Source organism: Sphaeramia orbicularis, chromosome 21, assembly GCF_902148855.1.
Source record: "Sphaeramia orbicularis chromosome 21, fSphaOr1.1, whole genome shotgun sequence".
NCBI lineage: Eukaryota > Metazoa > Chordata > Actinopteri > Kurtiformes > Apogonidae > Sphaeramia > Sphaeramia orbicularis.
In genome coordinates, this window is record NC_043977.1 from 29,397,299 (window position 1) to 29,422,045 (window position 24,747).

General features: G+C 38.7%; 2 protein-coding genes across 7 annotated transcripts; one reads left to right on the plus strand and one right to left on the minus strand.

Moving 5' to 3' along the window:
- Positions 1-75: 75 nt before the first annotated feature.
- On the minus strand, positions 76-15,465 carry ddx3xa (DEAD-box helicase 3 X-linked a). 6 transcript variants are annotated; one of them, XM_030124787.1, is made up of 20 exons: positions 15,125-15,465; positions 14,216-14,267; positions 13,967-14,014; positions 13,251-13,310; positions 10,088-10,195; positions 9,539-9,674; positions 9,282-9,386; positions 9,096-9,195; positions 8,857-8,992; positions 8,580-8,677; positions 8,300-8,398; positions 8,037-8,197; positions 7,806-7,950; positions 6,630-6,774; positions 6,243-6,293; positions 4,597-4,778; positions 4,205-4,322; positions 3,958-4,111; positions 3,321-3,430; positions 76-3,172 (listed from the first exon to the last, which is right to left on the minus strand). In XM_030124787.1, the coding sequence occupies exons 1-20, from the start codon at positions 15,167-15,169 to the stop codon at positions 3,087-3,089; spliced, it is 2,139 nt and encodes a 712-aa protein (XP_029980647.1). In that variant the 5' UTR covers positions 15,170-15,465; the 3' UTR covers positions 76-3,086. The 6 variants fall into 6 exon arrangements, with proteins under 6 accessions (XP_029980647.1, XP_029980643.1, XP_029980649.1 ...); XM_030124783.1 differs by having other exon boundaries at positions 10,022-10,195; XM_030124789.1 differs by lacking the exon at positions 13,251-13,310.
- A 5,416-nt stretch (positions 15,466-20,881) lies between these two features.
- Positions 20,882-24,331, plus strand: rpl8 (ribosomal protein L8). The gene is made up of 5 exons (XM_030125413.1): positions 20,882-21,057; positions 21,166-21,307; positions 22,101-22,319; positions 22,424-22,539; positions 24,133-24,331. Exons 1-5 carry the CDS (start codon positions 20,920-20,922, stop codon positions 24,289-24,291), a joined length of 774 nt encoding a protein of 257 aa, XP_029981273.1. The 5' UTR covers positions 20,882-20,919; the 3' UTR covers positions 24,292-24,331.
- The last annotated feature ends 416 nt before the right edge of the window (positions 24,332-24,747 follow it).

A 24,747-nucleotide genomic window follows, 5' to 3' on the forward strand; every position in this document is an offset into this window, starting at 1 on the left:
AAAGTCCAACATCTTGCCGCTTAAAAACTAATTAAATCAGAGGTTTGGGGGGAAAAAAAAAGACCACTGACACAGTTGAATGTACAAATGAAATCTTTATATTTTTTCTTTCAAAAGAAACGAAGCCCATCCAACCAATATCAAATTGAATTTTGCTGCCTGTCGGCCATGTATCCACACAAGGAGGCAGGCTGCTTGCTACAGGTCGTTTCTGCACAACTACAGTAAACAAGTCTTCATGAAACATGCTTGATTTTGCCAGGTACTTTTGCATTCAAACATTTTATTTTGGTAAAACCATACAATTGCACAGCTGAGTATTTCCCATGCAGTGCAGTAGCCTATAAGCTAATACATAAAGCAAAGTCTACATCTAAAGAGCTCTAGGGTTCTCAGGTGGACGTGGAACAAGTCTCTGGGTCTGCCCGCACAGAACCGAACGCTCACCGCGGCTGCAGACCCGCTCCACATTCAAGGAGAACTCGAGAGCCGTCATATATGCAAATACAACAATGAGAATAAACCACATGTTTGTTTCTTTAAGGATTGCCATGTGCCAGACATTCACTGGAGAAAAACAATTCAGGTCAAATTAGAGTAAAGAATCAATAATGCACACAATTGGAGAATCTGAACACTTCTGCACTGATATGCTTAGGAATTTTACTTGCTTTTTGACAGCTTTATTCCAAACCTTGGCATGATTGATCAAACTTTTTTTTTTTTTCCTTTTTCAAATTTTGTTGACCAATTGGTTTTATCTAATCGAGATGACAGGCCCTGAGGAGGCCCTGAAACAGCTGTGGATATTATTTACCGAGTCCAATGTATCTTAAACATTTAAAAAGCTCACACTACCCCGAAATATATAAATTTCACGCATACAGGTGACATTCAACATTCAAGTGCCAGTGTTTTTGTACTGTCTTTTGGTCAAGTTTCTGAAACTTTCAAAGAATCACTTTGAGGCTTACAAAAATAAATATTTGTCAAAAATGCTTAATAAATTACACAAAACTAGCAGCAAAAGTAGAATCTAGAAATCTGTGCAAATGGCTAAATTCCCCCGACTGCTAAATCCCCTGGTCCCAAATAAATCCTGGTTAAACGTTGAGAACCCTTCCCCTTTGTAAACAAGCTGCGTTTTTCCACAATCTCCTCACACACAATATTTGGAAGCTTAAGGACACATATCCAAGACATCTATATAAAACTCTAGATGTGCAATAAAATAACTTTTGTAAAACTTGATGGGCACGACGTACAAGGGCCTACACACCTAAATCAAGTAGCACCATTCAATCTCAAGTTCTCAACACTGTCAGTGCATCTGCTTTTAGATCAATTTCTTAAAAAAAAGGTTTCAAGGCACAACACACCCAATGAGAAAACTGGGGCATCAAGGTTTGACGCCCCACGTCTCCTCCTCTCGATGGCTACTCCTCTTCGAGAGGAAGAGCCTGCTCTGGCTTCATGAAGCCACAGATTTTATAAACACGTCTGAGCAGATGAACTCCCAGAGGACCTGCCAGTACTCATGTCCTGTAAAGGAAGTGGACGACCCCCCCCCCCCCCCCCCCCCCCCCCCCAACCCAACCCAACCCCCAAATCTTTGGCCACCTCCACAGTTAGACTACGCAGCAATGGAAACCAAAGCCACTGACAATAGTGGTGCACTGAAATCCGCGCCCCACGCCTACCCTCTGTCCCCCAACCCCAGTGGTCGGAGTGCTGCTCTACCCTTGCTCTGTTCCGTTTAATTGATAAACCTCAGTGATCGTTCAAATGCCTGTCTCTTAAAGATGAACCATGCCTCCAACGCAGCTTGAAAAGAGAAAACGTTTGTAATTAAGTTAAGCCTGCGACTCAGTTCACATGTCCTTCCTTCTTGACCAAAAAACAAAACACTTGCAAGCGTAGAATACCATCTGGGCCTTGTGGTTGTCTGCTGATTCAGTAAACACTAATGCCACAGTATGCCCTCCCGATGCTGTGGTCCTTTATGCAGCCATTTTGAACTTCACTTTCAAGATGGCAGGCATTTTTTGTTTTGATACATATTTGTAGAGAAACAATTCAAAAATCAAAAAACTGACTCAGTTTTTCAATTTTGTACACACCTGCACCAAAAATGTCTCAAGTAAAAAGAAACCAAAAACACCGCCCACTTAATGTAGCTAGCACTTGGTAACATACTAGCTGCCGTAACACTGTCAAGTCAATTGAAAAAACGTGGAGTAACAAGTTCCAGCATTGAATATTCGGTTTCAGTCTCAGCGAGTGTTGGCACTGAGCTTAATGACTTCTGTGTTTCTTAAGATTACAATAGGAATGGCTATTTTGAAGACTACCATATCCATAAAAAGGAGCCTGTCCAGGATAGAGTGAGCAAAAAACAAAGAAAAAAAACAAATGTAACTTTGTCCCTTAGGATTAAAATACGGTTGCTTCACAGAGTGGCCCAGGTTATATTAGACATAGTAATGGCTCCATTAGCTGTTTGACTGTAGAAAACGCTACGTTATGTTCCTGCAATAAATTTGAAGTTCAAATGGAATCATGACTCTGAGAGCCACAATACCCCAGTGTTTGCCAAGGTTTGATCAAGTCCAAGCTTAGTTTACCTTTAATATTTTTCAACAAACAAAATAATAAAAACAAATTTAGAGCTCTTGGCCATGTTCATCTGGTGAAATGAAAACACAGATTTCCTGTTTAAATTCAAAAGGCACAGTACATTAACATACAAATGATCCTCAGGTTATTCGATTGGGTTTTTCCACAAAAAGAACAAAAATACTTTTAACAATGAAAGTCCGAGGTTGCTATCGGACAATGCATGTCAGCATCCATGCTCACTCTGAGGTGTGCGAATCTCTGCGGTCTCCAGTGCTTTGCACGTGCTGGTGACTTTCCTTTGCGTCGTGCTGCACTTCCATTTAGAGAGAAGCGAATGGCAGAGAACCAGGGTTGGTAATGTACTGTGTGTCAGTGAAGCTACACAGGGAGGGTTGTTATGGTCTGGCTTAAGTTAACATGTGGTTTCCATTGGGTTGGGTTGACGTGGCAACCTATTCCTATGGCGACTAATTGCCCCACCAATCCACACTACCAGAGTGGCTGTAATTTCCTCCATAGCCGTCATTGCTGTAGAAGTTGCCACCAAAGCCACCTGTAAAGAGAATGGTCAGATCTTAGCACTAAATGTAAAATTAAAGTTTAAACATATTAAACTGTTTAAAGGATGAACAGAATTTTTCTGTCTGCTCTTAAATTTAATAAAACTGAACCAGAATGTGTAGAAATCTATGTTACATTACCTCCGCCAAAACCACGGTTTCCTCCGGTGTTGCGCCCTGCACGGTTGGCACTGAAGTTTCCAGAACCAGACGTCTGACGGTAGTCTCTGGCTCCAAAACCGCCAGAGAACCTATACCACAAAAACTGTGACTTTAGTTTACACAAGCATTTTAAGTTTCAAAATGTACTCTAAGCAATATAAATTTTTCTTTTAGTCAAAACTACACATTGTGTTTGTGTATGGACTGGATCTCTGTTAGATGTAGATTCGCATCAGAAGAGCTAGATCTGATAAAACATTCTCAGTCATAATTACTTAAACAGGCTTACGAGGTACAGTTCCTGTTCATCTGGCAGATCAGATTGTAATGATGTGGCAATGGGAGCCAACAAAAAGACTAAAACTCTGAAGAACTGCTTGTAAAATTCTGAACAAAACTCTAAGCAGACTGCGAGAATTTGGGAACAGTTGGACATTACCTTCATTTTTACTTTTTAATAAATGGATGAACGGGTCATTTGGGTTTTAATTCAACATGTGATGGTTTTACATTTATAAAATTTGCTTTTAAATGTATGCAGATGTTGGAAAGTGACTGCATTTCCCTTTCAAAAAGCACATTGTTAAAATGTATTTTATCCAAGGGTGACAATTACCTCTTGGAGCGTCCACGGTTGCTGCTTTTGTGCTGGTGCTCATAGGCCAGGCTCTCAAGCCAGGAGGGAACCTCCTGCTTGGCCTCCACCAAAATGTCCAGCAAATCTTTGGTTATGTTGCTGTTTTTGTCGTTAAAGAACGACGTGGCCAGACCTGCACAACATTGGAGAGCAAGAGTGAGATTATAGCGTAACAAGTTGACAATGAACGCACATTAAAGGATTCACAAGTCTGACATCTTCATACCGAGGTTGCCCACACGTCCCGTACGGCCAATACGATGGACATATTCCTCAATGTCACTGGGCAAATCAAAGTTTATCACATGCTTCACATTGCTGATGTCCAGACCTCTAGCAGCCACCTGGCAATGGTAAGAAAAAATATGATCAGGGATGTAAATTTGAAGAAAACATAAATGACAGCAGCCTTGAGTTTTTTGTCAACTGGCCAAGATAACTACATTAATAATTTGCTGCAGTCAAGTCTGCCGGTTCTGTTACACAGGTCTGGCAGTCTCTCTATGACCCATTTGCAAGATTCCTCCTGAGCTTTTTCAAAACCATGGCTACAAATAATTAGTGCTCCACCCTAGATATTTTGAAAAAGGTGGTATTTCTGAGTTTGCAGTCACGTACTGCTGTAGCCACCAGGATGGGGCAGCGTCCGGACCGGAACTGATGCAGAGCCTCTTCTCTGTCTCTCTGGGAGCGATCCCCATGGATGCTGGTGCAGGCATACCCTTCATGGTAAAGGAAGTCTTCCAAAGCATCTGCTCCTTTCTTGGTTTCCACAAACACCAAAGTCAGCGAATCCTTACCTACACAGCCACAAGAAAAGAGCATGATGAGCAAAATTGAAGGGGGGGGACTCACACTGACAAACAAGGAAGTAGATGGTTTTCAGAACTGAAAAGAGATGGGAGCAAAATTAAAAACGGTCATAACAACAAGTCCAGAAACGGCAATATCATGAAGTCAAAACAAGCAAAATGACAAAACTGAGAAATGGAGACAGGGGTTGCATAAAAAGCTTTGCATTCACTGACAACCATTAATTGACAATCGGTTCAGTTTTAATGTACATAGCACTCAAGATAATAACTATATAACTACAATGTATAAACCACAATTAAAATGGATTACACTTAGAATTCACATATTTTCACATTAATGGCCATCAGAATAAAAGCTTGACATAATAAAAAAAAGGCTAAGGGGTGATGGGGTAGGACAGGCCATTCAAGTCAACAGTGGTTATACCCTGCTAACCCTGCAACTGATTGCCAATGCACTCTGGTACAAGCCAGGGAAAAGAAAAGATACATCCAAAGCTCCATCCTTTCCTTATTCCTTCAACCTACAAGTCTGACTACCAAAACTAGTTTAACCCTCTTTAGTATGGGCTGGATTAGAGCTCTACAACATCAAGCTAACATCTACAATCCTCTTTATCACCTTGGAGTCTTTACATTGTTGTTAATGTGCAAGTGTGAATTTGAGCAATGCTGCTCCTGACATAAATTACATCTTGTTGTAGTTTCTGAAGAGGTAGCTGCACAAGTCACCATGGAAACATTACAGAGGCAGGGAGACAGAATGAAAAAGTCAAATTAATACTTTCACTGTATGTAAAGACATCTCTGGCAATTTATTTCATTTCAACTTAAAAAGCAGGTTTTTGGTTTTTTATGGGCTTAGTTGCAATGATGATTCAGCTAAATACCATGCACTTCTGCAGTTTTGGATGACATGCATTTCTGCAGAGATAAAGGACCCACTAATTCAGACACACTTCCAAAAACTCCACTAGTAATAGATGTAATCATATCTTTTAAAAATAGCTATGTTTTCCCCACATTTATTCACGCTAGGTGCCTTTTGCCCAAGTCCTCTAATGGTAGGGAATTCCCAGTGCAGTTGTAAACAGTTGTATTCTGTCCACTGAACAAACACGTCGGTGGCATTTTATCTGTCACAACCACCTGACTCATGGAAACTAAATGCTCTATGACAACCAGCCAACATCATGTCCAGCCAGCTGACTTGTGTTGACAATGGATCACTACATTCAAAAGGCCTCTTTAATGAGAAGAAATTAAACTGTACTCAACATTTAGTGCAAGGCAACCGTTTCTGTTGGTCCTACAAGTTCTTATAGGAAATGACAGGAAAAAATAAACTGAGGCAGCATGTCAGCTTGGGAGCAGAGGGACAGGATGAGCTGTGGGATGTGATGTTTCTGGCTTGTGGGTCAGAGTGAAGTATGGTGTTCTCACACTTACCCGGCTTCTCTGGGGGCTCTGCCACATTTTCCTGAACCTCACTGGGAATAACTGAGATAAAACCAAACCAGCCAGTAAACTTAAGGCTGCTTCAGTTCACAACTTTCACAGCTTTACATCATTATTTTTACAGAGACCACAAGAGAATTTAAGGCCTTTAATATGGAAACTTATTTCAGTGTTTGTTCAGCCCTGCATGATATTTTACCTTCCACTCGAAAATCCTAATATTAGGAACAACATTTTTATGCAGAGATGTAGCAAGTCAATATTAGCTCGGTATGGGGCACACTGACAAACACAGAATGATGGGTTAGAGCCCAATGTGACCTGCATGAGAGAAAACAAGCATTTGTACCCAAATGGTATTTTGCATCCGCTTCTCACCTGTGGCATTGAGCAGGTCAAGGAGGAAGGACCTCTTATCAGTCTCTTCGACCCAGACAACCTTCTGGGTGATGTTCTCTGAAGTGGAACCAACACGTCCAACAGCCAGGAAAATGTAATCTTCCAGGAAATCACGAGCAAGGATCTACAGTCAAAGCAGAATATGAGTATATGTCACTGTGAACAGCAGCCATTTAAAGGGGTCATATTTTGCTAAACCCACTTCTATTAGTCTTAATAACTACATTTACTTGTGTATTTGGGGACGCTAATAGTTCAAGAAGTTTGAATTTGAACCCTCCAGGTGCTGCAAAGCTATCTTTATATTCATTTTGGCAAAAATCAAGTGTATTTCTACAAACCGTTTTAATTCCTTCCTAATTAGTTGTGTCTGTAACTAGTTACGTCACAACATTTGCACATATAAGGTCAAGATGAACATTTCTCTGAGTACGCCATAATTGTCAGCGGTTGTAGTCCATACTGAAAATATGTCCAATCTTTGAGACGATTACCTAACATGTTCATGTTGTATTAGTGAACACAAGTGGCTAAACGGGACTGAGCAGCACAGTCAACAAGCTGGAGGGGGTGGGGTGTGAGGTGGCTCATTTGCATTTAAAAGACCAGCACTAAAAACGTCCTTTCAGTGTCACTACTCAGAAATAGGGTTGGAGATGGGCCTGCTGAGTTTAATTAATGAAGAATTCAGACCCAAACATAGCATTTACAGTTTATGTAGACCAGAGGGAAATGTTTTAAAATGCATAACTCCATTTTAAAAAAAGCAAAGTATCAGTCCTCTAACACTAAAAGTAATGATTATTTTGTAAACATCCATATAATATTTTAATGCCAAACAAATTAGTCTTGTATACTTAACTACAATTTTACTGTACATTCACAGTGTACAGTTTTTACAGTTAAATTTTACTGCTGGTGTTGTGTAAGTATGCATTCAGATCCTAAATGTTGAAAGGTTTTATGAGTATGAGAGATGACCGAACATTCTGTTTCAGGGTAGCAGCAAATCTTGTTTTCCAATCAATGGATGATTTGTGTTTTGAAAATTGCTGATCATTTCCCAAAGAGGAATAAAGAACCCAGACAATGTTCATATTTCACAACCTACAATCAGATAATTCTGTTGTATATTTGGTTATTGTTTCATTGTACCTGAATTTCCTTGGGGAAAGTCGCGCTGAACATCATTGTCTGACGAATGCCTTTAGGTGGCATTGTATCCTGCTCCACAATACGTCTGATCTGTGGCTCAAAACCCATGTCCAACATGCGATCTGCCTCATCCAGGACTAAGTAGCTACAGAGACATTTCAAATTTAGTCGACATATCAAATAGATGTTGGGGTCGATTCTTTAGATATGGAATCCTGGTGCTGCACTCACTTGCAGTAGTCCAGGCCGATCTTGCCCCTCTCCATCATATCAACCAGACGTCCAGGTGTGGCTACGAGCAGGTGACAGCCTCTCTCCAAGTCCCTGATCTGCTGGCCAATATCTGCACCTCCGTACACTACGCAGGGACGCACACGAGAACGATAGGCGAACTAGATGGGGAGGAAAAAAGTAAAACAAACCAATGTCAGTGGTGAAGCAAAAATGTTACTATGCTATACAGTGGTGTCAGATTCTGGTGTAAATTAGCTCACCTTTCTTGCCTCATCATAGATCTGCAATGCCAGCTCTCTGGTGGGAGCCAGGACAAGCGAGATTGGGTACTGCTTGCGACGACCGTATCTTCCATTCTCCTGAAGATTTAAGAAAAAAAAAAAAAAAATGCGGTGCATATCAGCGTCAATTTGATTATTATACATTTTTGCAAATGCACAGTTCAAACAAAACTTGTGTATTTAGACTGTATTTCTGATATGCATTTCATTATTCATTATCCCATTTGTATTTTGTTACTGCTGATACATCTCATCTTACCTGTCCACTGTTTTTGACGGCCTGAAGAGCATCTCCTGGCCCATCAGTGTAGATCTGACTCAGCACTGGCAGCAAGAAAGCAGCAGTCTTTCCAGAGCCTGAAAAAAAAAAAACAAAACCAAACAAAAAACCCCAAAACATAAAAATTAGATCTTAAATACAAAGATATGGAGCTACAACTGATGCATTAAACATTCACAAAGTAGAGATAAACCTGTCAAAATAAGACCTTAAAGTCAAAGGTAGAAAGGGCACACATTAACTATTAAGAACTCACCAGTCTGGGCACAGGCCATCAGGTCTCTCTTGGACTTGATGATGGGGATAGCATGCTTCTGGACAGGTGTGGGCCGAGTGTAACGACTCAGGGTGATGTTGCCCATGATAATCTCCCCCATGTCCACATCATGGAACTACAGATTGATTGAATGAGGAATATTTAAGTATGACACATATTCTCATCTCAGTTTGGAAAATTAAAAAATGATTTGAGCTCTGCAAAGTTTACAGACGTACACTTTCGATGTGGGGTGGGCAGTTGCTTCCTGTGGCCTCCACAGGAATGTCATCATATTTCTCAAAGTTTATCCCAGTGTTGCTTCCAGAGAAAAGCTCACTAAAAAAGACATTTACACAAGATTAAGTACTATGTTAAAGTGATTTAATGTCTTATTACAATTAGAGTACCAGTAGGTGCCTTACTGTTCCAAGCGCTCGTTGGGGGCAGTGGGCTTAGACCAATCATCATCTCTGGCGTCTTCCACCCAGCGGCTGTTTCCTCCACCTGAAAACCCCCCGCGCTCATACCTGTATTGACAGAGTGTTTACAGTTTTCAGGTTGAACAAGTAATGAGTCAATGCAAGTTATTTAGAGACTTAATTTCAGTCTGAAAGGTCAGTTTGAGTGACTGCCTTTACATGAATCCTGAAACGCATAATTTATTACTTCATGTACACACCTTCCCCGTGAGCCTGCCCCACGGTCATTGAAGAAGGAAGACTTGTTCCGATCTGTACGTCCTCCAAAGCTGTTGTAGGCAGCATCTCTGGGAGCGCCTCCCCATCCGCCATCTTTGTTTTCATAGGTTCCAAACCCTGCAATAAAAACATGCAGAGTCAATATTACGAACCGAGGTAAATGCAAATAAGCCATCACCAAGAGCTGGTCAGACATTACCAGGTCTTTAAGACCAGGAGCACCACGGTCACTTTCCTGTCAAAACGATACCTTGGGTTGTTACATTTTTATTGATCAAGTACACAGCTAATGTAGTTAATGACTTTTTACACTATTGAAAACTAAATCATACATATGTAGCATGAAATGGCACTGATATAATTATATGAAAAAGGGTGGGGATGGTAGAATTTAACACTACACTGCAAAAATCTATGGTTCAAGTCTAAGTTGAATATCTTAAAGCATGACAGGATTTCCCCACCTGCATTTTGTAATGGTTGATTAAACGAGCCTCCACCCCTGTTACCACGGTAGGCGCCACGCCCACCTCTATCATTGCGAGGGGGTCCACGTCCTCCAAAGCCCCCATTAGAGCGGTTGTCATGGTAACCATTCACAAATCCATTGCTGCGTCCGTTGTCCCATCCAGGTGAATCTTCAATTGGGGAAAAAAGAAAATGAGCCGTGTGAAGACAAATATGGTGCTACTTATTATAGTCATATCTGTGAAGATGAACAATTAGACTAATTTTTGTCCTCTGTACTGACTAACAGTAAGTTTCTTCCAATTATTTTAATCCAATACAAAGAAAATATTTAGGCCATAAACACTTCTACAGTTGACTTGGACCGAAACTATGATCTTGTATATTTTATCTAACAATCTGTGCCACTGATGCCCAATACAAACAACTAGGCAGTGCACAACAGCAAAGCACATTTTTTGATCTGCAGAATCAAATGCAGTAGAATCAAGCATTGTAAGATTACAAAAGTCTAACCTGTCATCTTTAAAATTAACCACCAAATCAATTACCATCTTAGACCCACTAAACCACATCTCTGCCTGTTGAGGACATTTACCACAACGATCTGCCCAGCTTTGGACACTGGCTGTGTCATCGTTCCCATCGGTGGCCACACTATTATCAGTGCAGGCTGATGATGAGGCTGGTGGGGCACAATGGACAGTTAGCGCTGCCATGGTACGGGCTCGCCAAGTAGCTTAATCTACGCAGCCATAGTAGCAAAAAAAGGGGCAGACCACCCACAGATCTAGGCTCATATTAGTCCTACTGGTGAGGGAAGTTAGACTTCACTATTGTGGCCATCACTAGATCTGTGGTGAGAATGATCCAACTTGTACCTGTTTAACAGGTAAATGCCCCCGCCAAAGACAAAGCTCCACACAGACACTCATCTATGTATTTCAGAACAGTCCATACGATATACAACCAACAAAAGATGCCAGATTTTGTCTTAGATACTAATCTGAGTAAATTATCAAAGAAAAAAAAAAGTGTAAATTAATTTGCAATTTGTGATACTTTACTACCTTGATGGAAGTAGGATTCACCTGTAAGGACTTGTGTATAATGCTCTTCCCTTTAGTGTACCACGCAGATACGTCTATACTCTGGATTTCATTTCCACCACGGGTATGGAACATCAAATAATTTTCCACAAACTACAACAGTAACAGAGTTGGGTCTTGGTACAGTTTAGCAACTCAGACTGGTATCTGACAAAACAGCTCTTATGTGCACTCTGTGGACATGGCTGAACACACCATGCAGAAGTGGCACAGCCTGTTGGTCTGACAAAGTAATGCAATGTCTTCAAATCAAACCAAACCACCAAGATAAACAAAAGCAAAAACTTCCCTTTGATCCAATCTTAAAATACACCACATCAGTGATGGTTTGAAATAAAAGGCAAAATGCTTATCCTTTCAAAAACAGTTACTGCACATTATGGTGGGACTGGTTGAAATGCAAAAAAGGCCAGGACAGCACTGACACATTTCTGTGTGCCTGATAATTTCTCAACACCAACAATATAAAACTCAATATTTTGAGGCTAAAAGGCGTGTGCACATTGTGTAAGTAATGACTGAGACATTTTCACTTAAAAGTACAGCTAAACTGACTGGTTTGGTGAAAACAAGTCAGAAAAGGAGGATTAACTGCACTAACACTGTCTTATGCTTGTAAGTGCTTTGGATTCACTATTTGATCACGCCTTTATCTGCACCAGCACAGAAAACATTGTAACAGCTGATTTTTAAATTGCCAATTGTGCAGTAATATGAACAAGAAGACGTGTTGCAGGGTTCCTTAGAATTTTATCAGAGACATGTTAAATCATCAGCCTAAATAGCTCTACTGTAACAATGCCCAAACATCCCATGCTAGTGATCTTAAGACAACAATACGCACCAACTCAATATCAAATGCTAAAGACGACGCCAAGTTGAAAACCCAGCAACCATTGTGGAAAAAACCCACAGATGCAAGTCATCCCTTAACAAAGTAAATAATGTGCCCAGGGCAGGTTTCGGTTTTGCCACTACATGAACCATTCAGTTTTACTTAACATACTCAATGTGCAGAACTTGCAGTAAATGCAGTCTGCATTTATTCAATATCTTAACACACTAGTCAATAATCAGTCATCTTAAGTACTTCTATTGATAGCATAACACTTGACCAACATGTTGTAAAATCTTAAGTAGAATAGAAAGGTTTGTGTTTTTAATAATGAATGTGACAGTTATACCAACACAGCAATGTGAAGCACTGCTCCAAAGCCAAACAAAAACCCTGTTTTTATTGCACAAATGCAACCAATGGCAGATATTGATTCATTAGTTAGACAGCCACACTAGTGATGCAGTGCAGTGTATTCAACGCACCATCACCATGCATCAAAAGCAACTTCATTTGCAAGCTTTGACAAACACTGGGTTAGGCCCACATTTCTGCTGCCATTTTCAAGTGACCATGACAAAGCAAGGACACATTGATTCTGTTCCAGTGTTCAACTATATACACCATGAAACTCTGCCAACAAGTAGATGGCATGCAGGTAGAGGTCAAGGTATACCACATCTGTTTCGCCAACCCCCACTGTAGGCATGGTAAAAGGCAAGCTCTTGAGAGGCCAGTCTTGGGTAACCTGAGCAAAGGTAGGGAAGCAGGCTATAAAAAGACTCTCCCATAATTACTGGCTCATGCAATATGAGTGTTGGGCTTGACTTTACACTAATAGTTACCAATCTTACAGTCATCCCATCCTGAAGTATAGTTATTTCTTTGTCTTTGCTGACACTCTGCCTGCCATGGTTGTGGGCACTGCTTAGAAGAAACTTGGGGGACATTGCAGGTAAAATACGGGCTTGAATAAACAATGAAATTGTTCTTTTTCAATCACAAAACCTTCAAGAAATTAAATGACAATGAACACGTAATTGTTACATCGAATTGCCTTTTATCACTAACATCTTGCTCTCATTTTGACTGCAAGCATCCCAGCAAAGAGAAGCACATAAATTAATCATTAGCCCATCATCAAAAATAAATGAATATATATATATATGTATAACTCTAACCCTCTACCCCTTCGCACTGGCTTTGCTGGTGTGTAAATGGCTATTTCATGCATCTGAAAATGCAGGTTGCCCTCAGCGAAAGCAGACAGAAGGGACTTACAGAGATTTACTGGTGCCACTGAATAACCGCACTGTCTACCAGCGGAATAAGCATTTCCTGCTGTGGAATAAGAAAACAGCAAAACGAGAAAAACGTCAAGTGTGCAATGACACAGTGCCATAATTAAAATATATAAAATGTAAAATGATCTGAGTATGCCAAAACCACCTACTAAACATTGTAGTAAGTCTAAATGTGTCTGATACAAGCACCAACCCACCCCCCACCCACAATTCCCTTTATCAGAGCCGTCAACAGCTAGCACTCACCAGCCAAAAACACTCATGAATTGGGCAGTTATAAAAAATTTGCCACATTCTCATTCATCTCATTGGTTATGGGTATCTTAGGCAGAAATTTTGAGGCTACAGATGTTTTCTAGAAGTGTTTGTCCCACTTAATCAGTGCCAAAATAAGCCGTCATGCACAGACACAGAAACCATTCAACATGGCTCTCTCACGTCTTCTGTGCACCAGCAAAGATGAAACCACTGCTATTGTGGTTCAAAGTGCAGCAAATTTACTGCAAAATACCATCTTTATCTTGACAGATAATGTCCAATGTGTCAAGAAATATATGGTTAAAGCCTCACCAATTTCTATACCGTGCTTGCTTTTACCGTGCTCTGATGGGTTTCAAGATAATGAAAAACCACCAGTAGTAAAACCTGTGAAAAACAGTGTGGCTGTGGCTCAGGGATGAAATGAAGACTCACCATTTTTGGAAGCATCTTTGTTCCTCAAGTGAGGCGGAATGTAACGCCCTGAAAGAAGGGAAACCAATGTTATAAGCCAAATATAAATACACAATTTATTCTAGAGATTAATTTTGCATACACACCTAAAAACAAAAAAGTGTGATCATTCAAGGAACATAAGTGTACTACATGGTATACAGTCATTATGCAACTTCCCAGACATGTTAACAGCAGCTACATACAAGTAAAATATGATGCACTACTTACTGCCGGTTCCTCCGCCTTGACCGTCAGCAGAGTTTAAGTCTAGGGCAGCAAGCTACAAAAAAAAGAAAAAAAAATCAATGTGTATATTTAATCAGGTGAGCAACGACAAAAGGATTAAATTAGACCCAAAACAACAACGCCATTTGACAAAAAAGGCCCGTAACGTATTTTTCGTTTAAATACTATTATCAACTCATTTGCATGCCTGCCAGGTGCATTTAAGATGGTGTTAAACCTGTATCCTTCATGGTTAAAGTATAACACGACGCTAAGTCATCACATAATTATGGCCATTAAACAACAGACGACATCGCATAGCAGTGATGGTGAACCGAGAAAATGCTGACAAACGAAAAAGAAGTAGAGTATAAGGCATGTTTAAGTCGGTTACGATAGGATATTTTAATGAATTAGGAGGATGTAATAATCGAGTGGGTAAGTTTAAAGTAACATTATAGGTTTGTAAAAGCCGCTGCCAACACTTTTTTTTCTCCTGCGCCACGTTTCAGGTTGAGAAGGCCCGACGTTAGCCGGCTAAGATACCAGGATACCGGCCGGGTAGTTACTGTTAGGTAACATTCGAAACCGCTTTTAATACCAGCACAAAAATCAAATTAAATAGTTTGTCTGTTACTGATATGCGAATTTGTTGTGTTCTCAGCCTACTCTGAAACACACAAAGACGTGAACCGGCTGGATGGTTCACTTCGCTGGCACAACGAAGTGGCGAGCTCCGCCATCACAATCTCTCAACGGCGACATCATCACCTCCATTTTAGCAGCACCAACGTTAGCATGGCTCCAGGCTAGCACACACAGCGTCTTTTTCTACCGAAACTACATGTGCCTAATAGCAAAATGTCACGTTAAAATGCGGGAAATGAGAATGAAATAGCTAAAAGTACTTACCTGCTGATCTAGACCGTGTGGATTATCAACGACCACATGACTCATAACTAAAGAGAGTAGTGGGGGGATTATTTCTGAAGAGAAAGGATTTTCTTTGTTAGCACGACCGGCTATGCTGAAACGATAATTTAGCTCTTCTTTTCTATATAAATTACGATCCAAGTCCAGCGGCTGCCGATGAAGTTAGTAAGACTGCTACGTTTACTTCAAATAAATAAAAGTGCGGTGTCTTATAAATATAAATTCCGTTCAAGTTTCCAAATTAAATTATTTCTGTGGAGCTGTTGAACAAAAACCCCCTCCCGGCAGGCTTGACCGTGGTGGAATGAGACACCGAGTGCTCAGGTAGCGCGAGATATCGCCTGTGTAACCCCGACCAGTGGTCCGGTGACTAAATATCGCGATGTTTCTCTTAATCTCGGATTGGTATGAGCAAAAAGAGAAACAAAGTACAAATTGTACGTTTGAAAAACGAAGGAAATTTTCTTTCACTAGCAGTACCTCAATCCTGTCATAAAATATTGCATAAATATTCCTAATTACAAAATACACTGATGTTGTTCCTTGGTCCTGGCATTAATTTAATATTAATATTCTTTAATGCAAAATAAACGGATGTTGTCCCTTGGTCCTGACATTAAATATTATATTAATATTCTTTAATGCAAAATAAACGGATGTTGTTCTTTGGTCCTGGCATTAAGCATTGTATTAATATTCCTAAATACAAAATAAACTGATTTTGTTCCTTAGTCCTGGTATTATGCATAGTATTAATATTCCTAAATACAAAATAAACTGATTTTGTTCCTTGGTCCTGGCATTAAGCATTATATTAACCCTTTCATGCACAAATTATGAGAACCTTAATCAAATTTTTTTCCTGAGTGTTTTTATTCCTCTTTAGGCATGAAAAAAACAATGCAATTGAAAAATTTCATCTGAAAAATAAATTTAATAATTTTTTTTTTTTTAAATTAAAAAATACATTAAAAAAAATAACAATGGAAAAAAAAAAAAAAAAAAAAGATGAACCTATTTTTCATGAAGCTGCAAAAATGTCCACTCAGCTGGACACCACATGATTAATTTTTGATGCACAGAAACATGTATTTACTGATAAATTCTGTGAAAACTATGAGGAGGGCTTGTGATTCTGGGGATTTATGCTCAGGAGAGATCTACATAATGTTACCAATTCATGTCAGAAAAGATATGTAGTGTCTTAAAACTTTAATAAAGATTTGTGTGGGGAAAAAAAGCAAACAAACAAAAAAAAAAACCCAGAACAAAATCCATGAATATACAAGAGAACAGCTGGAGAATAGCTGTCCACTGTAGTGACCAGTATGCATGAAAGGGTTAATATTCCTAAATCCAAAATAAACTGATTTTGTTCCTTGGTCTTGGCATTAAATGTTCTATTAATATTCCTAAATACAAAATAAACTGATTTTGTTCCTTAGTCCCGGTATTATACATAGTATAAATATTCCTAAATACAAAATAAACTGATTTTGTTCCTTGGTCCTGGCATTACACATTGTATTAATATTCCTAAATACAAAATAAACTGATTTTGTTCCTTGGTCTTGTCATTAAATGTTGTATTAATATTCCTAAATGCAAAATAAATTGATGTTGTTCCTTAGTCCTGGCATCAAACAGTGTATTAATATTCCAAAATCCAAAATAAACTGATTTTGTTCCTTGGTCTTGGCATTAAATGTTTTATTAATATTCCTAAATACAAAATAAACTGATTTTGTTCCTTGGTCCTGGCATTACACATTGTATTAATATTCCTAAATACAAAACGAACTAATTTTGTTCCTTAGTCCTGGCATTAAACATTGTGTTAATATTCCTAAATAAAAAAAACAAACAAACAAACTGATTTTGTTCCTTAGTCCTGGCATTAAACATTGTATTAATATTCCTAAATACATAATAAACTCATTTTGTTTCTTGGTCCTGGTATTAAACGTTGTATTAATATTCCTATACTGGGGTTTTTGGTCCCATGAAAAACTATAACTTTGAACCCCACCACTTCAATACCGCAGACCATGCAACCCCTAAAAACATAAGACTGATCAATATTCTGCTTACAATAGATTATATGATTTTATGCAAGACTGGTGAGAAAGGTGTAAACCATCTTTTACAAATGAATAATATTTTTAATGACAGTTTTATAATTATTTTTTTTTACATTGATATAAAATTACAGATAAAATATAGTTTTACTCCTTGGATGGATGTATATTTACTAGAATCATCTAGGAGCTCTGGCACTTGGAACAAATCATATTGTGAAATAAGGAGGAGGAGGCAGGGGTCAGGCTGGATTTTATTTACCCCCCCCCCCCCCCCCCAAGCAAATGTACTGCACAGAACTAATATGTTTAATGTGCATTGTGAAGCAAACATTCTTTTATGGTTATAAATTAACTAATGTTCTGCTATTCTCCCCTGTCAGTCATGGGCCTTTAGAATCATCATCATTTTCTCCCCATTATGGAGCCCCTGTCCCTAAAATAAAATAAAATAAAATAAAATAAAATAAAATAAAATGATTTATAGTGTGAGAATATACATGTTTAAAATTAACTCTCAAGTTATTGGAACATTACATGTGAAAAAAAGGAATGAATTTTCTGTTGTTAAATTAAGAACAGGGTTATGTGACAACCTTTATTTCTGGAGATGATGGAAATTAGACAATTCTCTCTTTTCTATTCCATCACCTTTACTTTAACTCTGTATAAACCCTTATGTATTAATTGGAAAATGCTTTGTCACCAAATTGAAAACAGATCTCTTTTTTTCTTAGCCCATGCAATGATACAATGATATGATGCCTTGATGTAAATTAAACCACACAGAAATATACAAAGTAGTTAAAATGAGCTCAGCTTTAAATATCTACAGCAGTGAAGTCCAACATGCACAATAACAGTTATATGAATCCAAAAATATCATATATACAATCATCATCATATCTGTACATTTTACTGACAATATATAGATACTTTTAGATGCAGAACTTACTTAAAGTGTGATATTAGTTATTTTTCTGAAGTAAAGGAGCTGAATATCGATATTTAGACCAGTAATCAACAAAGAAAATGTAAGAAATAGAGGTGGGATTTAACTGATCACTAGATTACACTGGACAGTTATAATGTATAAGGTAAAACAAGAATAAACATAAAGAATACAGACAGGAAAATACCGAGCAACTGCAGTACAAAATAAACTCCAGCATGATCTTCCTCATCTTCCTCCACCACAAAGGCACTAAGGCAGTGGTACACATACACAAAAAAGGTTAAACTCCAGAATAGTAAATAAAACAAATGAAGATGAGACATGCAGCTGATTCTTCTGTTTGAGCATGAAGATCCAGATTAGAAATCTGTATTTATTACATGTTTTCCAGAAAGGAAGATGTGACATCTGGAGTGGAAGACTATGACCTAATCTTATGGATTCAAATGTCCTTCGAAGGTCAGGCTGGGTCAGGCTTTAGCTTAGCCAAAGCCCTCCCGCATCCTATACCCTTTGCCTCCACTTCTCATCCCACCCGTGCCCCTCTGTCTTTTCTCTGACGTTAAGCCTTCTGTCCTGCATACAGTGCACAGTGTGTTCTTTGGCCATTTATCCCTTGCTTTGTGCTGTGCTGAGAGGCTGAACACTGAGGAGACCATATGTTGTCGTTTGAAGGTTCACCATAGTGTAATTAGCTACTGGGAGAAAGGTCAAGTAGAGGGAGATTTACAAAATGAGACACGTGAAGTGAAAGACCCCCAGATGAATGCTCCAGCAGAGGTTTCACAGATTATGTTTATAGTGTAACTACATGTCCCAGAGGTGACAGTTTCATGGAAAATTTAACCTACTTCTCAGACTGTCTGTAAATCATGAGTAAACACCTTCTATATTAGTCAATAGCTATGAGTCATTCACTGACTGGGCATTTACACGGCAAGTACATGAGTGCACCTACCTAATGAAAAAATGTTGCTCAACTTGTTGATACAATTGATAGAAAAGGGTGTGAAGTGGAAACCAGTTACGTATATATTGTACCGGCGTTTGTGTTCCTCATCTATCTCTGCCAGAGATTATGTAACAACCTGCAGTTAGTTGGTTTATTTGACTCTCAACATGATTACGCAAAAACACTACTGCACTGATATTCAGGAAACGTGGTGGAAGCGGAAGGACATGATAGGACAAGGACAAACTCCTTACATTTTGAAGCAGATATCATAAAATGCCTAATCTAGTTTGCTTGTGTGGATATTTAAAGTTGCTTATGTCTTTGAATATAAAAAAAATTATGACACAAAGTACATGAGTTCTACTCTGTATGTATCCTACTTCAACATAATTGTTGTTGTACTTTATGATGCTAGAAATCTGGCTCCATCTACTGGGGAAAATAATATTCCACACTTAATTAACATTAAAAAATAAATAGAAATCAGCAGAACAGACAGAACGCAAAATAATGGACAGGAGAAGGCTAAATATGAATCATTTTTGTCAAAGAAACATCCTCTAATATTTGGATTATTTTCTCTAAAAGCAGAGGATTGAGACAACAAAAACTAATCACTAATGTTTTTGTAAATCACTTGAAAAAAAAAAATTCTGATGTTTTGTAACCTTTTAGTATGTCTTACTCCTGTTTCACGATTGTGTTAAAATAAATAAATAAATAAATAAATAAATAAAAAAATTTAATTAATTAATAAAAAAAAAAAAAAAAAAAAAAATATATATATATATATATATATATATATATATATATATATATATATATATATTTTTTTTTATTTTTTTTTCCTATACTTCTGTCTTATATGTGTTAAAATGTGAAGACCTTGTTGCAAGTGTGTAACACTCCTCTAACAGTTATTTGTAACCAAAAACAAAAAACAGAAAATCAACATTAATAGGTAGAATAAATAATAAAATACAATGTAATGTAAAGACAAACAAATTAACCTTTATATTTCTTGCCATAAATTTAAAGGAACGTGGTTTAATTCATATTTATCTAAAACTAGAGCAATCGATTACTCTTGGTAGCTTACTCAAATGTCTGCCTACAATTCCCATCATCCACTTCGGCCATTTCTCCGGAAGAAAACCTCCGCTTTTCCCCTGAACTTCCTCTTTCCGTCAACGGAGTTTAGGTAGGGCAGCTTCTGTGTTATTCCCTTCCCAAAATCTGCTTTAAATCATGGTTTTAGCAGGCCATCCACTCTACAGCACCGTTTATAAATATACAGCATTTACAAAAGAATGTGATATAATGACTATTTTGACAAATGACCGTAATTTTGATGCCTTTTGGTAGTTGTGTGTAGCTTATTGGTGACATGGCGCTGAGAGCGGTGTGTAGCGGCTAAAGGCCGGCTGCCGCATAGAGACACGGTCTTCTTAATGTAAGCCACTGAGTGATTTTAGACGTAAATTTCGAATTGATGTTTAATGTCAACCAGTTACGCAGTCAAACTTGAGTATTTCTAGTAGAGTGTTTCTGTGAAAGAGTGAAATTGGAAGTCTCGTTAGCTTGCTAGCAGGAGCTAAAGCTGAGAACTAAAAGTAACTGGTCAACTCATACTCATCACTTACATTATTTGTAATCCTCAAGGATATCCATTTACGTTGTTTGATGTTGGTGGAAACGTGCTAAACATGTAACATCAGCTGACATAAAGAGTCCTCATTCACATGTTGTGGTCTATAACGTGACCTGTCTTGTATTTCAGTACACGATGGGACGTGTGATCAGGGGACAGAGAAAAGGTGCGGGCTCAGTGTTCAAAGCCCACGTCAAGCACAGGAAAGGTGCTGCTAAACTCCGTCATATTGACTTCGCTGAACGTCATGGTTACATCAAGGGGATTGTGAAGGTGTGTAACATCTCCCTCTGGTCTGAGTATAAAGGCCAGTGTCTGTTTCAGCAGCTGGTGCTTGTACATTGTCACTTTGTGATCCTCTGGTGGTGTTCTCCCCTGTAGGACATTATCCATGACCCTGGCCGTGGTGCTCCCCTGGCTAAGGTGGCCTTCCGTGACCCATACCGCTTCAAGAAGAGGACAGAGCTCTTCATTGCTGCTGAGGGCATCCACACTGGACAGTTCATCTACTGCGGCAAGAAGGGTAAGAGACTTTTTTGAAGTATGGCATCACTTGCTCTAAGAAAAAAAATGTCTATCATCACTGTGTTGATTTTACGCTGCTCTGAAGTCTGCTGTAGTGCATCATTTCATCCTTACTGGAAACTAATCTTGTTACCTGATATTGCATACTTGTGCAGATGTGTTTGCATTTAGAATTGAAATGAGGATTGATGTGCTTATTAAGCCGTGATTCCAATAGAAGAGTGTTCTTCTGATGAGGCTTTTTTATTCAGATTGAGACATTTACTTTAGGTTTATTTACTCTGATTGTGCAGTTCTTCTGTATTATTGTAATTTTAGGACCCAAATCAATTGTGACTTTGCACAAAACTTTAATATTTTGTGGATACTAGAGAATAAGATATCTTGATGTAACATTTCAATATCAGCAACAGTGCGTATAGTAGGCTACATATTCATATTACACAATATGCATTATTCATATATACGTGTTCATGTTTGGTAAACTACTTTGTGTGGAATGTCAGGAAAGTTTAGTAGAGGAAGAGATGCTGAATCATATTGTATTGCACATATGTATGTTAATCTGTATAAAAATGTCTGCTAGGTCTTAAGATAACATAATTTTTGTTCAAGAACCTTCAGTATCAAAAGCAATTATCTCCAGCAACCCAGCCTTGATGTCAATGCCATTTTTGTGATATTCATGTGTATCAAAGCCCTTTAACCAGGTTGTGTTGTAATTGGACTGATGTTTGATGCATCAGTGTGAGGCTACTGCAGCTAACAAGGGTTCATCTTTCCTCTCACAGCTCAGCTCAACATCGGCAATGTCCTGCCTGTGGGCACAATGCCTGAGGGAACCATCATCTGCTGCGTGGAGGAGAAGCCAGGAGACAGAGGCAAACTGGCCCGTGCTTCAGGAAACTATGCCACAGTAATCTCTCACAACCCAGAGACTAGGAAGTCCAGAGTCAAGCTTCCCTCCGGCTCCAAGAAAGTCATCTCCTCTGCCAACAGAGCCGTTGTTGGTGAGTAGAGCTGGGATTTGCAACCATTGCCACTGAGACACCCTCTTAAAATGTCTTTATAAAGTAAGGGAACTTAAGATTTGACGGCTCTATCTTGTTTCAAGGTGTTGTTGCTGGAGGTGGTCGTATTGACAAACCCATCCTGAAGGCCGGTCGCGCTTACCACAAGTACAAGGCCAAGAGGAACTGCTGGCCACGTGTCCGTGGTGTGGCTATGAACGTAAGTGCATGGGAACATGATGAAACTGACTGTATTAACAAACCCAAGACAGGCTGGATAATGAGATGGATTGGGGGTAATGAATGCAGTGGACATTGTTTTATGTTTAATTGTAAATGGCTGTCTAATAGGTCATGTTATTTCTCCCTCTGACAGCCTGTTCATTTTAGTGAGTGGTTTCTTATTGAACAGTATGTGAGAAACTGAAAGAACTTGTAAATAGATCTCAGTCCTGTTTAATTGGAGCAGAGGAAGGGTACAGACATGTCAAACAGATGGATAACTGTCCAGCTTATTCTCCATGTAATGTCAGCAGATCCTCAGTACATGTGGAAATGTCTGTGTTGGAGTTGTGATTCTATCTGTAGAATCCCAGTGTTTTTTTAGTGGTCAGGATGTATCTTGAATATTGAAAATTGCACTGAGGATTTCTGGGGTGGATTTTCATTTTGGATGTTCACTACGAAATCTTACTTGGATTATGAGTGACGGAGTTATACCATGCAAGAATGTAATTGCAGAGAAAGGTAGACCTGTGTCTGAAAGTGAAACCCAATACACTACCAATACAATGACCGAAATTACATCTAAAGCTGCATAATTAATGGTGTCACAATGTTGATTAGTGCAACTACGTAACTGCGAAAGGATGTGATGTTCAAGTGGAGTGTATATGGTGATGTTTTGGGTTTAGTGTTAAACAACATGCACAATTTCATTTTTAAGACTATTTTTTAAATGCTAGTTTATCATTTCACAATGATCAGTAAACTGAGTTTTCCTTCACAACCAAGCAAGTAGAGTTGAATCCAAACATTGTCCAGTGATTTCAGTGTGACTCACAATATCACATACAGCCTGAATGACACAATTTAATCAAAGAATGATATTGGTATGCGAAGTGACTGGTACACAGGAAGAATGCTATTTTGTACGTCTGAAATGCTCACTTTTACTAGAAGAATGTGTATTTATCTTAACATAGGTTGCACATGTTGTGTCATTAAGTGGACAGAACATGCAGAGTTGTTTGTGTGGATGCTTATAGTGGTTTTATTATCAAGGCCATTTAATCTCAGAATGGACAAGGTTGGGGATTTTGACTGAAATTCAAGCTAGTCAATACTCTTAATTGTTCAATATTTTAGACAAATTCTTCGCACTTCAAGTCCACATGAATTGAGCAAACAGTTTGTTTGGCTGGTATGAAATGAGAGCTGATGTTGTAGAAGGGGTTAATATAAAAGAAGTGTAAGGCACTGCATTATCAGTGCTGAGACTATATATGTTATAGAGCAGGATGAGGAGCAAGAAGTTGGTTTTTTAGTGTTATAATTTTGTCATCTGTCCATTCGTCCATCTCTGTTCATTCAACGACATAATCGCATTATCTGAAGACTCTTGAGATATCTGCTCCAAATTTACACAAAGACAGTAATGTAAATTATAGGGCAGTAACTTTCAATGGAATCTTACACTATATTTGGCCGAGGGGTATTAAAAGTGTGTGGCACGTTATGTTATGGGTCTTGTATTGATGCATTTTCATCACATTTCTGGTGTTGAGACTGACACGTCTTTGTCTCTCTACAGCCCGTTGAGCATCCCTTCGGTGGTGGTAACCATCAGCATATTGGCAAACCCTCAACAATCAGGAGGGATGCACCTGCTGGTCGCAAGGTCGGTCTTATCGCTGCCCGTCGTACAGGCAGACTGCGTGGAACAAAGACCGTCCAGGAGAAGGAGAACTAGGTCTGAGCTTCTTGATAATAAAATGTGTTCTAAAAGAAAATGACCTGTTTTTGCCTTTTTATTTTTTACGTTTCTATAAAAATCAGGCTGTAAAACATGGTCTAAATTAGAGGTTTATGTTGGTTGATAGTTCTGTCAGAGTACAGATTTATTTTCACAGCTAATATGAAATTAGATAATTTTAATTTTGGACCCTTCTAAACATGTTGTAATTGATAAAACAATGTTTTAAAATCTTGGATATCAAACAGGAAAACCTTGGTTCCAGATGTAATGTCTAATCTAAACCTACAGAAAGCGGTGACATTGAAAACTAATAATTACAGTAAGTGCCATGTTTTCCATCACCTGTCAACTATCAAACCCTCTTGAATTGGCTTAGGTATATTGTCTAAGTAGAATAAACACCTTTTAAGAGATTTGTGCTTCTTACAGAAAAGAGATGATATAAACGCG

Bases quoted from the DNA above. Each gene is read 5' to 3' on its own strand.
- rpl8 (XM_030125413.1), top strand. From the start codon at position 20,920: ATGGGACGTGTGATCAGGGGACAGAGAAAAGGTGCGGGCTCAGTGTTC. The intron at 22,320-22,423 runs GTGAGTAGAGCT...TCTTGTTTCAAG, and splicing joins TGCCAACAGAGCCGTTGTTG to GTGTTGTTGCTGGAGGTGGT. The intron at 22,540-24,132 runs GTAAGTGCATGG...GTCTCTCTACAG, and splicing joins TCCGTGGTGTGGCTATGAAC to CCCGTTGAGCATCCCTTCGG.
- ddx3xa (XM_030124783.1), bottom strand. From the start codon at position 15,169: ATGAGTCATGTGGTCGTTGATAATCCACACGGTCTAGATCAGCAG. The intron at 6,775-7,805 runs GTACAATGAAAC...CTTTGACTGTAG, and splicing joins CTTTCCCCAAGGAAATTCAG to ATCCTTGCTCGTGATTTCCT. The intron at 4,112-4,204 runs GTATGAAGATGT...AATGTTGTGCAG, and splicing joins GGGACGTGTGGGCAACCTCG to GTCTGGCCACGTCGTTCTTT.